Here is a 12,608-nt window from a genome sequence, read left to right on the forward strand (position 1 = left end):
TCACTTAAAGATAATTTTGAGTATCTTTAACATATAATTCTTTTTTCTCTTAACCAGGATTCTCATTTATGAAGTTTATTCAAAGTAACTTGTCTATGTATTTATTTACTTTAAATATGTTGATAAAATTTTCATGTCTTCTTCTTCCTTTCCTCCCTCCTTTGTGCCTGCCTATCTGCCTTCCTTCCACTTTCCCTTCTTCCCTAACTTCTTCCCCTCCCTTCTTCCCTCTTTCTTACTTTCTTCACTCCAGAAAGTCCAGGAAATCCAACCCTTAACTCATCTTCTTGACGGAGGAGGCAAAGACCATTGGAGATGATAGGATCAATGGACAAAGCCAAAATAATGGCTGGACTTTACTAAAGTTTTTTTTTCTTTTTTTTTTTTTTATAAAAAGAATGAGAAAAGAGACATAATGGCAGCCAATATTAAACTTACCATATTTGGAATTAGATTCCCTAGCAGGTATGCTATATATTTCTTAAACAATAATGTGGTAACAGAATTCCAGTCTTACAGTGCAGTGGAACAGGAAACAGGGGTTTGCGTGGACACAAAATGAGCTGTTGTGCTGTACTAGGGTTTAGCATTAGAGATGGCATAAGAGTCCAAATCAGATGAGCTTGCCCTGACTAGGGACCAGGGAGCCCAGCAGGACAATCACACTGAACAGCTTCTGTGATCTTTCACTTGGGTGATGGTGGGGACAGAGTGTGACATAGGGACACCCCACATTTAGATTTGGCAGTGAAAATTCTGCAGAGTTCCAAGAACTTTGAGCTACAAATACCTAAAAATAATAGATGGATGATTTTCTTTATTTCCCACAAGAATTTCTTTTATAAATACTCCGTTTACATTTTAGGTTATATTTATCCTTTCTAAAATAAAAAAAATGATGAATCTGGTTTGAATCAGCTGTTCTTGCAAGCGATCATGCTTAAGCTATGTTGACAGCGTTTGTACCGATGCTACTTTTTTCCATCAACATTTGCCTGTGGAACAGATACAGTTGTTAATTTAAAATGTCAGTTCTTGAGATACACTGTATGAAGCTATTGTCAGCTTCTCTACTTCAGAATGCAATCAGCATATAACTTTATTGATATTAGGAAATATTTGTTTTTTAAAAATATATTGATGTACGATAAAGATGATCTGACTTGTGAATGCATATGCGTGTGTGGTTACTTTTTATAATGTGAAATGGACAATGAATTTACACAAAATAAACAGGTTCATGAGATACCTGGGTTTGTGAAAAAGCTTTAAAACACTTCCCTGCATTTTATTCTATTGTTAGAAAGCTAGGTCACTCTTTTTATGTCAACTAACAATTATTCAGAGAATAGTTGAATAGTGAGACTTTTCTATGCCAGTTTCTTCCCTGTGGCCTCTTTGGATTGTGCTTGTGGTTCACAGTATCCTCATTAGAGGACAGCCAGGTAAGTTGTTACAGATCCAGGAGGTGGGAGAAACTTATCCATCATATCTGGATTTTAACTACTTAGTTGTTTCCTGCTAGAATTATTAATGTGGGACTGAATGCTTTCAATCTATCTTGCATAGTAGAACACCAAAGCTGCATTTCTCTCCAGTCCTTTGATTTGCAGTCAGTATTGACTAGTACTTTTAAATAAAGCAATTTCAGTTTGATTGCTAAATAATACATTTTGCAGTTACATTCCTACTGTGCATGTGGGAAAGGGGAGAGTGATTTGATAGAAGAATAATCACTATGAATTACAAAGTTCATCAATATAGAACAGGCAATGCTTAAGCATTAAATTCTCAGTTATTGCAGTTAATCAATATTATGTTCTGATTTTTCTTTACTGTCTCTGGGAATATTTTTTTCTGGGAATATAATTTTTTATTAAAGAATTTATTAACATTGATTTTTACATCATATTTCTTTTTTTTTTTGGCCAGTCCTGGGCTTGAGCTCAGGGCCTGAGCACTGTCCTTGGACTTTCTCAAGGTTAGAGCTCTACCACTTGAGCCTCAGCACCACTTCCGGCTTTTTTCTATGTATGTGGTACCAAGGAATCGAACCCGGGTCTTCATGCATGCTAGGCAAGCACTTTAACCACGAGGCCAAACTCCCAGCCCCTACATCATATTTCAAATGACGTGTTTAACAAACAAATATTCAAGAAGGGAATCTATATACAATCATTGGCACTTAGATTTTAGAACATAATTAAAATTAGGCTGAGGGTTTGTATGTCATAGATACATATTAATATGTTCGGATTTTTTTTGTCCACATACACAGTAACTTATAAAGTTAAAAAGATACTTGTTACAAATCATGCTCATAAGGATAGATAAATAGAAAACAAAGAGCAAATGGGTAGCACATAGATCTCCACTTACAGCAGAAATTTAATGCATTCGTGTAATGTGTTAATCTGAAGAGAGCCCAAACTAGCTGGATCCAAGGCGAGCTCTTCCTCCACAACCGAGTGCCAACGCCTGCCATGCGGGGTCCCGCTGTCCCCGCCACCCTGAGGGCTTGTACACACCCGAGTCACAGGAGTGTCAGGTTCACCACCTTGCCCACAAATTTTAGGTATGTTTATACATTCAGAGAGCAACACACAGAAATGCAGTTAAGCATTTAGCTAATACAATTGGACTAGATACCTTTATTCAAGAGTTTATGAACTCCCAAATAATTCTTGTTTCTGGGATGGAAGATGACCACCCCCTAAGAATGACCAAGTGGGGGGTGGGAGATCTCACTATTTCCCTTTCATCTTAGACAGAGTCCTGTAACCACAGTGGGGAACTATTTTTATTGGCATATGTTAGCTGTGCACTGAAATTCCACTGTGATGCTTCCAGATATGCTTGCAATGTTCCTTGATCAAATCCATCCTCCCTATCAAATGCCCTTCTTCCTCCTGTCCCCCTGCGTGTAACAATTCCAGTTGGTTTCTTTGTTCTCTTTTCCATATATCAAACATTTTCCGCCTATATCAAGACTGGCTGCACCATGGTAAATGGGCGTCATTGAGCCAGACACCTTACTCAGGACTGATTTGGGCAGTTTTTGCCCAGTCCTCATCAACAAGATGTAATTCCATATCATTCCAAAGCAAAACACAAGATGTAATTCCATAATAGGCTGAATTTAAATACTTAGTTATGTCAGGGGGAAGCATGATTTGGGGAGAATATTCGTGTCTCCCCCAAAGGCTTTATCCTGAAATATTCTGATCTATAGTTATTGTAGTCCAAGTATGTGTGCAGAGATGTTCCCCAGCTAGGCTCCTGGAAACAAGCTGAAGTTGCTGGATAGACTGCACAAATATCTTGTCAATCTAATGGTTGTGTTAATCTGAAAATAGCCCAAATGAGCTGGACATAGGCGGTGAGTTCTCCCTCCACCACCCAGTGCCAGCACCAGCTTGCGGCGTTGAGCCCTCCCCCCACACTGAGAGTTTGCATGTGTGTGAGTCACAGGAGAGTCGGGTTCACCACCCTGCCCAGAAACAGGAGCGTCCTGGAGGTCTCCTCATAGATGATGAAGTGGAACGGCCGGTCCACCTTGATGACGGGAGGCATGGAGTATGCCATGATTCCCGCCAGCGTTCCCGCCACTGCTTCTGTGCCTTTCTCATCCACTTCAATCACTGATTGCTGTAGGACCTAGAAACAGAGAGGAGGGGAAGATCATTTGTGTGGCAATGGAAAGAGCGAAGTGACAGTTCAGCACAGTGGCTCCACCCACATGGCCAGGCTCATGACCTGTCTGTTGAGTGTGCCAGGGACTCCCTCGGGAGCCTGTAACAATCCTACAGGGTACACATCATCAGCCTGGAGCCAAGGACTTGGGTGGCAGAGTTCTAATAAATACTCTCTGTGTGGCACTCAGTAACGAAGTTGTCTGGGCCCTCTAGTGTGTGGCACTGCCTTGCACTTTTCTTCTTTCAGGCAGGGATGGGCAGTGAGTGTTTGTCTTTCGAGGCAGTGATCCTGCCCTGGTGCTGCCCACAGGCCTGCTGTGGTGTCCTGGTTCTCCTTCCTGAGGCTGCTTGTTACAGACTCCTGTTGTGTATTTGGAAGGCACTTCTGGGCAGGAATCGAGTGTGATGTGAAGGATGTACCCTTGTGATTCATCGGAGAGATGATGAAATACCAGCGTTATGACACCTGGGAAGTTTTTATTCCCCAGAGCTACCACTGTGTTCTACCACTGTCTTTTAAAGGTAGCCATGTGGACTGGGCTACATTACAAAGAAGCCAGTGGGCATCAGAGATACTCTGAAACCAGGGGAGTTATGCACAGGTGCGGGGCAAAGCAGGTCTAGAAGGGAAGAGGTATGGGTCAGGATATCTGCGGGGCTCTTAACACTGCATCTTCAGGAGCTTTTCCAGTACTTGATGTAGAGGGTGATGATGAATTGGTAAGGAAGTCCATTTCAGGGGTAAACTCTTGGGGTGTGGGGAGAGAAGAGGGAGAGACTACTGGAGTGGGTGCTAGCTCATGCAGTTGGAATTTAATGGCTACAATTACACATCTTAAGAAAATTAAATGTCTTGCAAAATACCTGTTGGTTTTGGTGGCATTTATGCTTAGGATTGGGCCCCGATGCAGACCCTGACTTGCCTTGGACACCTGAAGATTTCTGGCTGTCACTGAGAGTTCGCCGAGGTCAGCAGAGGATGAAAAGATTCTTCTGACTCCCATCTGCTTAAGCAGCTCATGCATCTCATACTTCTGGTCCAGCTTGAATTTGGGAAAGAAAACCTCCATTTTCCTGGAGTTCAAGGATAGAGGATGTGAAATGTAGGCAACGCCATAGTACCTCATCACTGAAAAGGACACATTTTCTTTTCTTCCTGCCTCCAAGGTGATTTCCATTCCGGAAACTCCTTTAGTTATCTGGGTAGTTTCCCGCCTCCATCTCATTGGAAATACTTGTGGCTTTATAAAGCATTACTGCTTCAGCCTCCGTGACCCAGCCTGTCTCACCCTGTGACTTGTAGACTTCGGAGCTAAGAATGCCACTTATTTTCTCCTTGTTTTAAAAACAAACCCAATAGCTACTCTCTGCATCCCTGCAGACTCCTGGAGGCTACCCTTCCCAGCCCTAGCACCTGCACAGTCAGTCCTTGGGAGGAGCCTTGCGTTCTGGAAGGGACAGGCAGGAGAAGCCGGGGACCTGCATCCCCCTCATCTGTAACCAGAAAGGTTCCAAGGTCCCCTATTTTCCATATTGGAGTTTTCTCAAAATATGATGTTTGGAAGTATGAATTCTGGTCTCAGAAATAAAACATAAAAACTGATACCGAATGAATCTTTAAGAAGTCCCAACTTGATATTCTATGACGTGTAGCCAAAATGGTAATGGCAATTGCAGAGGGTGGTTCGGAAGCATGATGTATGCATGCTAAGTTCACGAATACGAATTCACTCCAGCCTAGTCCTGGGAATCTCTTGTTGTCTTAATGCATGGTTGGCCCAGGCAATAGGTGTTCAGAATGGACTATAAGTGGGCACGTGACGTCCTAAGGATGAACTTAGTCATGAAGCAAACGTTTGTGAGGCCTTAAGTGTGAAGCTCTGAAGAAAAATTACAGGGAGAAAACCAGGGCCTTTAGCTAAAAGCAAGTCCGTGGCTGTGTTCAAGTTGGCAGGATTCAGAATGCAGTTCAGGGGTGTTGCAGTGGTCTTCCTTACACTCCCAGAGCTGGACTCATTCTTAGACAAACGCCTGAGTGCCTGTCTGGGCTTACGACTCTCACAGACACTCTCCCAGCCCCCAGACCCGGCACTTGCACCCACTTTCATGGCCCCACCTCCCAGATTCATATCTCCAGCCTAGACCTCAGTCTGAGCTCTTGTTGGCTTTTCTACTTGGATGTACAGTAGATATTTCCGATGCTGATTTGTAAGACTGAACTATTTAACACCCCACACCAGTTCTTTCCTACATACTTTCCCCAAAAAGCAAATCCATCCTTCCTAGTGTTGAGGCCAAAATTTTATTATCACCTTTGGCGAGGACTGCTCCCCTTGCTCCACCCCTCGCCTCACTGTATCCAGTCAGTGAGCAAATTCTGCCAGCCTTTCTCCCTTGTATACCCAGGTTCCACTTCAACTACCACCCCATGCTCTAAGCAGAGGTATTCAGAATAGCCTCGTGTTCTCCACCTGATTGGCCTTCTTGCTGTCTCTCTCCTCCACTGTCTATTCCCAACTTGCAGGGCCCTTGGTCAGCTCATGGTGTGCCTTTGCTCAGAACTTCCAGCAGAGCCCAAGTCTTCCTTTGCTGGTGAAGGGTGGGCCCAGGGCTAGAACCTGGCTCCTTTCTGACCTCCTCTGCAATAGCTGCATCCACACTGGTCACATTGCTTCTCAGGCCTGCTCCACACCACACACCATCCCAGAACCCTCCCCCCTCTGCCTCTGACCATCCCTCAGCAAGCCTCCGTGCTCTCTCCCTGGCCTCGTCCTGTTGTCTGCCTTCACTAAAAGAAGACAGCGGGGGCTTCAGCTGACTCACTCACAGCTGCACGCCTAGCCCGTGTAGATATGGCTGTAGGAGTATTTGCTCAGTGAATGCATGACTGAGACAGGCATCATGTCTGATGCTGGGGATGAGTGGAATTAGCACCAATGCTGCCGCTGGCCCTGGGAGCTCAGAGCTCACCACCATGGAAAGAAATGCCACATGATGGAATTGTGGAGAGCTTTCAGATGGACAGCTGAACCTGTGTTGGTGTGGGCTTATGCCTACCTGGTCTTCATGCTCTGGAGCCATGTCTCCACCAGGTCTGAGGACAGGTAGTCCTCCAGAGCCACGTGGTCCCGTGCTTTCTCCATGAGAATGACCAGCATGGTGGCATTTCCTTGGTAAGGCAACTTGAGGATGTGACAACGAAAATTCTTATCAAAGGTGGAGGCAAACTCGCCTGCCTGGTACATCATGGCCACCTTAATAGCCTTGTACTTGTCCAGGTGGAAAGCATCCTTTTCGGTGAAGGCAGGATCGAATGGGGCCAGCCATTTTCCTGAATAAGCCAGAAAAGAGCCTGAGTGGAGAATTACCACCATGAACACCATTGACCCTGCTCCAACCAGAGGACAAGGGGCTCTGACCCTGCCCAGCAAGGAAATCCATGTTGGCTTGGACCCCAGCTCAAGCAAAGAGAACTCCTTCAAATACCAAAACACGGGGCTCATGGGATCACACACCGAAGAGCCAGGGCACGTGTCCTGATGGCCCATTGCTACCATCTGGACCTGGACAACTCACTCCCATTTGCTGGTGGTTCACTCAGCCTGAGGAAGATGTCCCCATAGACAAGAGGGGCTCCTTGCTGTGACTTTGTCCCTTACAAGCCCCTGTGAGAGCACGTATACACACACACACACACACACACACACACACACACACACACACACACACACCATAGACAAGAGAGTCTCCTTGCTGTCACTTTGTCCCTTACAAGCCCTGTGAGAGCATGTACACACACACACACACACACACACACACACACACACACACATACCATAGACAAGAGAGTCTCCTTGCTGTCACTTTGTCCCTTACAAGCCCTGTGAGAGCATGTATACACACACACACACACACACACACACCATAGACAAGAGAGTCTCCTTGCTGTCACTTTGTCCCTTACAAGCCCTGTGAGAGCACATACACACACACACACACACACACACACACACACACACACCCCTGTGAAGGTGTTCTGGCCCACTCACTGCTTTGCATGGCTCTGGAATAGTCCTCTGCCTCTACCACCACACAGGGAAGACACCAGAGGATGGGCAGATGACCCACACAGAACTTTGCCTGCATGTCTCCAAAGTGGCTCTTGCCCCAAGCTTTGGGCATATCTGGGTGCCATGTCTCTGCTTGTGCATGTTAGGCAGAGCTGGAACCCTGGGGCCTGAGGTGGAGCATGGGATTATACCAATGGAATATACCACTCACGTTGTGACCCTGCTCCAAGTCATCCCTCACCGCCTCCCCAGCCACTGTCCTTCACAGCAGCCTGTGCTCTACCTGCTGTATTGGTGATCAAGAAAACCAATTGCTTGGATAGATGTGTATGTGGATAGCACATGCCAAGGGCAGTCAAGCACTTCACATTCATTAGATTACCTGGCTTTATAACTACAGCAAGAACAAACACCTGTACTTTCTGTATTAAAAATCCAAGGAGATTTTTACCCCTTGCTTCAGGTCACAGAAGCCAAAGAAGCAAAATTGCAGCCCTCCATCTCTCTGATAATATTCTTAAAAAAAAAAACCAACTCTACGTGGGCACTAGTGGCTCATGCCTATAATCCTAACTATTCAAGAGGCTGAGATCGGAGAGCATGGCTCATAGCTTTCCTGGACAGAAAAGTCCATGAAACTCTTACCTCCAGTTAGTAACCAAAAAGCTGGAAGTGGCTACCTGTCAGCCTTGGGAGAACGCCCTAAGGGAGAATGCCCAGACTCTGAGTTCGAGTCCCATCCCCCAAAGATACGCAAATAACCTTACACTGCTTCTGCTCCCAAATATCACAAGTCAACTGGGTGGAGGTGGTGTAGAAATTCTAAGGAGCACAAGAAAGTGGGTGAGGAGGACTGGGGTCTCAGAGTACGCTGGCCACAGGAGGATAAAGGAAGGGACAATGACAGAATTCTATGCCTTTGGGAGAACAGAACAGTATAGCAGTACCTTTGAATAAGATGTAATCCATCAGAATTAATTTTGTTTCTGGCTTAATCTGGTCAAAGAGCTTGGAGATTTTCCCCTGTGTCTTTCTGCTGACGTGATGGTTCATCAGTCCCCTGGCCTGGGACGCATTTTGGAAATCTGTCGTCACATACTCTGTATCGAAGTATGCCTTGGATAAATTGAGGAAGGTCTCTCTGATCTCAAAATCCTTGTGAATAAAAGCCAAGCTCCCTTGGGTGAGACCCAACTGCTGGTTATTGGACAGAGTCTTCCGGAGCCTCTTAAAGAGGGTGGGCAGGTGGAGGGGCTCCGTTGTGCTCAGGAACTGCAGGCCAAGTCCTCTTTCCACCTGGACTCTGGTCTCCCCTCGGGCCCCCAGCATCAAGCCCGCCAGGGCCACAGCCACCCCGAATGGCGAGAAGATGACATTGCCATCGTGCCTCAGAGACAGCTTCCGCAGCAGGCCGAACCCCATGTCTGTGGTGGCTTTGGAGAGTTGCTGCTGGCTGGCCCTCAGCCAGGCCTCTTCGTGGTCTTCATGGCCACGGAGGGGAGACGGCACATCCACCCGGGTCTCGTTCCCAGAAAACTGGAAGCCCTCAGTCTCCAGACCTGCCTGGTCCTCTGGCAGGGGGGAGCTGAGGGCCAAGATGGGCACCAGCCACACCTCTGCCAGGAGCATGGGAAGCACAAGGCTGGACACCCCCTTCATGCGCTCAGCTCTGGAGACCAAGGACTGCTGGTCTTTGGTGGCGAGTCTTCCTGGGCAGGAGAGACACCAGAGCTGTCATCATGTCACCCTCATGCATTGGTACACATTCCCTTTAGGACCAGGCTCCTTTCTGAGGGGACCCCCAGAGTTCATCCACGCCTATGCAGGTGAACCCTACCCATGGGTAGCACCCCTAGAGTCAGACTTCCTCCCATTCCCATCCCCTGCTCAGCGCTCAGGCAGCTCGTGGTCCCTGTCTCCTTTTTCTAGTCATTCTGCTTCTCCCTAAACCATCTTCTTGTCTGGGGACAGAAGGCAGCAGAGGGTGGGGTGGGGTGGGACACACAGGGCCAGAGGTGACCCAGGGACCTCACAAGTCACTCACTGATCTGTTGTAGGCGCTGCCTTTGACTGGCCATAAAACAGTTCCTCTATGTCAGGCCACCAGATGGTGTGAAGCACATTCGGCTGGGGATTTGCAGGATCCAAGGAGCAATCAAACAAGAAAAAAGGGAAGCTTTTCATCATCATCATCAATCATCATCATCATCATCATCATCATCATCATCATCATCATCATCTTGTGCCAGTACTGGAGCTTGAACTCAAGACCTACTCAAGTAGATATGGAGTGAATATCTCTGTCCTCAAAGGCCTAGTGGAAGTGGTCACCTCCAAATGAGTGGTATTAGGAGTGGGGCCTTAGTAGGTTTTCATGTTCAGATGAGGTCACGGGGGTGGATCCTCATAATAAAAGGAAGAGACCAGAGCTGGTCTCTGTCCCCTCACGAAGGATGGCAAACTCGGAAGTGGCTCTTAACCATGACCCACCCACGCTGGCACCTGACCCGGGAATCCCTGGAGCCCTGAGAGCCTCGTGTGAATGCTTGAAGCCCCCACTGCCACTTTTCTTTTGTCGCAGCAGCTCGCAGCAGCCGCAGCGTTCGTACATTTAACTGTCCTTTGTAAATTAAGCCCTGAATAGCCTACTGCCGAATTTACAGCCACATTTCTCTGCCCTTTCCCAGTGCTTTTCTGACATCACCATTCCTGGTGCTCCATCTTCAGTGCGTGGAGTGGCAGCGCCTTAACACCCCGTAGTCTCTGTACTTACCTCCTGCATGAGCCCCCTTGACCCCTAGGCCTTTGCTCATGAGCAGAGCAGTCCAGAAAATACATACAGGGCATTCCTTGGACTAAGGTGCCTTCCTTCCATTGTGTCCTGTACGGACCCTCTGCTCACCTACCTCTGGGCTCTGGGTTGTGAGTGGAGGTGGATAGAACGACAACTCTGACCTCTCTCCTTTGTTTCTTATTTATTCTTATTTATTTATTTATTTTATTTTTGCCAGTCCGGGGGCTTAACACAGGGCCTGAGCACTGGCCTTGGGCTTTCTCAAGGCTGGCACTCTACCACTTGAGCCATAGCACCACTTCCAGCGTTTTCTGTGTATGTGGTACTGAAGAATCAAGCCCTGGTCTTTGTGCATGCTAGGCAAGCACTCTACCACTAGGCCACACTCCTGGTCCCATCCCTCCTTTGTTATGAGGTGCTTGCCACCCCTCCCCAGCCCCAGCTTGGCAACACCCCCCACATTGGAGCCCACCCAGTCAGACAGGAAAGTGTCCCACCCACCACTTCTTACCAGCGTGGAGACCCTGGGACCTGGAAGAGCATTCAGAAAACAGATGAAAGTGTGAGTTTAGAAGCCCAGAGCCTCCAGCAAATATTTGCTGTTCCAAAGTGCCAGCCCCTTCAAACGTTACTGATTAATGCTCTTCTGGGAGATAATGGAGTTTCTGGGAAGCCAAAGATGAAATAGCAGGCTTCCAGTATCCCCATCTCTTTCCCCAGTCCTAGGCAGGATCCTGAGGTGATCCCTGCTAGGTGGGTGCAGGGACGGACATGGCTCTTGGCTTAGAATAACTGGTGAAGGAGAAGAGATTGGTTCACCAGTAGCTACTTCTGAGCTACCAATCGGAGCTCCTGAGGTGCTTAAGACCTAATTTCTCATCTCATGCAACTGTTCATCCAGTGGGCAGACAGGCGGGGAGATCGCTAGTGACAATGGGGGAGTCACTTCCTTTGGGGACCCACTCCTTGCGGACTTAGTGTCAAGCTGGATAAGATCCTTGAAGATACAACTTTTTAGACCAATTAGATTCTGTGTGTGTGTGTGTGTGTGTGCGTGCGTGCGTGTGTGTGTGTGTGTGTGTGTGTGTGTGTGTGTGTGTCCATGCTAGCACTAGGCATGAACTTGGGGCCTAGGCACTGTCCCTTGGTGTTTCCACTGAAAGCTGGCCCTCTACCACTTGAGCCACAGTTCTATTTCCAGCTTTTTAGTGACTAATTGGAGATAAGGTTCTCACAGACTTTCCTGCCCTGGCTCGTGTCCAACCTCAGATCTCAGCCTCCTAAGTAGTCAGGACTTTAGGTGTGAATCACAACATTCAGATTCTCTGTCCTATAAACCTTTCTTTTTAATCCCGTGACCCTTAGTACTCTTGAAGGGAAATATAATACCACCGACCATAAAATCTACGACCTATACTATTAGAACATGCACACAAAGGCAAGAGAAACCAGGACATCTTTGGATGTGACCGTCTGACTCAGCTTCATGATCTGATCACCATACAGAGGTTTGATCTGTTCTCTGTACAACGGAAGCCCATCAGGGCAGAGGCCAGATGGTGACAGGAGGAGAACTTCAGCCATACTAGCTGGTTGGAAGAAGGCAGACTGTCCTTGTCAAGAGACTCTTCCAGAAGGCTGCCTTAGGCGTGGTTTATGCGAGAGATGGATGGTACACAGGGGCTGGCACTTGCATGCAGGTGGTGGTGCCTCGGGAAAACATCTGGTTCAGGTCACATGGTCATTAGACATTTCTCAGCTTGGCCAGTCTCTCCACGACTCCAGCTACTCTGCCCGAGTGCAGTTCCACACAGGGCAGGCAGGAGGGATGGCTCTCAGGAGAAGACAGACACAGGAGAGGTGAAGTTAAATACAGGGGTCTAGCACTTTAATGGAGAGATCTATACATTTGGTGTTGTTTATTTTGCATTATATATTTTCCGTTTGTTTGGTTTTAGTGCTTTGAGACACTCTTACAATGAAACTTACACTCTTACAAACTCAACAATCAGCTTCAAACTTTGATCAAACTCAACTTCTGGCAACCAA

At 47.0% G+C, this 12,608-nt stretch overlaps 2 protein-coding genes across 11 annotated transcripts in view; one reads left to right on the forward strand and one right to left on the reverse strand.

The window, feature by feature from the left end:
- Positions 1–4,693, forward strand: part of Ppp4r4 (protein phosphatase 4 regulatory subunit 4) — a 75,251-nt gene extending 70,558 nt beyond the window's left edge. For 5 of the 6 annotated variants that reach the window (XM_090344756.1, XM_090344755.1, XM_090344754.1 and 2 more), the window contains one exon: positions 254–1,174. In XM_090344756.1, coding sequence (XP_090200882.1) covers positions 254–278 — 25 coding nt within the window. In that variant the 3' untranslated portion in view covers positions 279–1,174. Of the gene's footprint in view, positions 1–253; positions 1,175–4,606 lie in introns of those variants that run through there. The other variant, XR_016537599.1, reaches the window with a different exon arrangement.
- On the reverse strand, positions 792–11,140 carry Serpina10 (serpin family A member 10). 5 transcript variants are annotated; one of them, XM_090344763.1, is made up of 7 exons: positions 11,071–11,140; positions 9,810–9,892; positions 8,713–9,474; positions 6,753–7,026; positions 4,619–4,769; positions 3,490–3,657; positions 792–995 (listed from the first exon to the last, which is right to left on the reverse strand). In XM_090344763.1, exons 2-7 carry the CDS (start codon positions 9,841–9,843, stop codon positions 972–974), a joined length of 1,413 nt encoding a protein of 470 aa, XP_090200889.1. In that variant the 5' UTR covers positions 9,844–9,892; positions 11,071–11,140; the 3' UTR covers positions 792–971. The 5 variants fall into 5 exon arrangements, with proteins under 5 accessions (XP_090200889.1, XP_090200885.1, XP_090200887.1 ...); XM_090344759.1 differs by lacking the exon at positions 792–995 and having other exon boundaries at positions 3,154–3,657; XM_090344761.1 differs by lacking the exons at positions 792–995; positions 11,071–11,140 and adding an exon at positions 10,672–10,972 and having other exon boundaries at positions 3,154–3,657.
- Between the last annotated feature and the right edge of the window lie 1,468 nt (positions 11,141–12,608).

The sequence above is a fragment of the Megascapheus bottae genome, chromosome 14 (genome assembly GCF_031878675.1).
Source record: "Megascapheus bottae isolate mThoBot1 chromosome 14, mThoBot2.hap1, whole genome shotgun sequence".
Classification (NCBI taxonomy): Eukaryota; Metazoa; Chordata; class Mammalia; order Rodentia; family Geomyidae; genus Megascapheus; species Megascapheus bottae.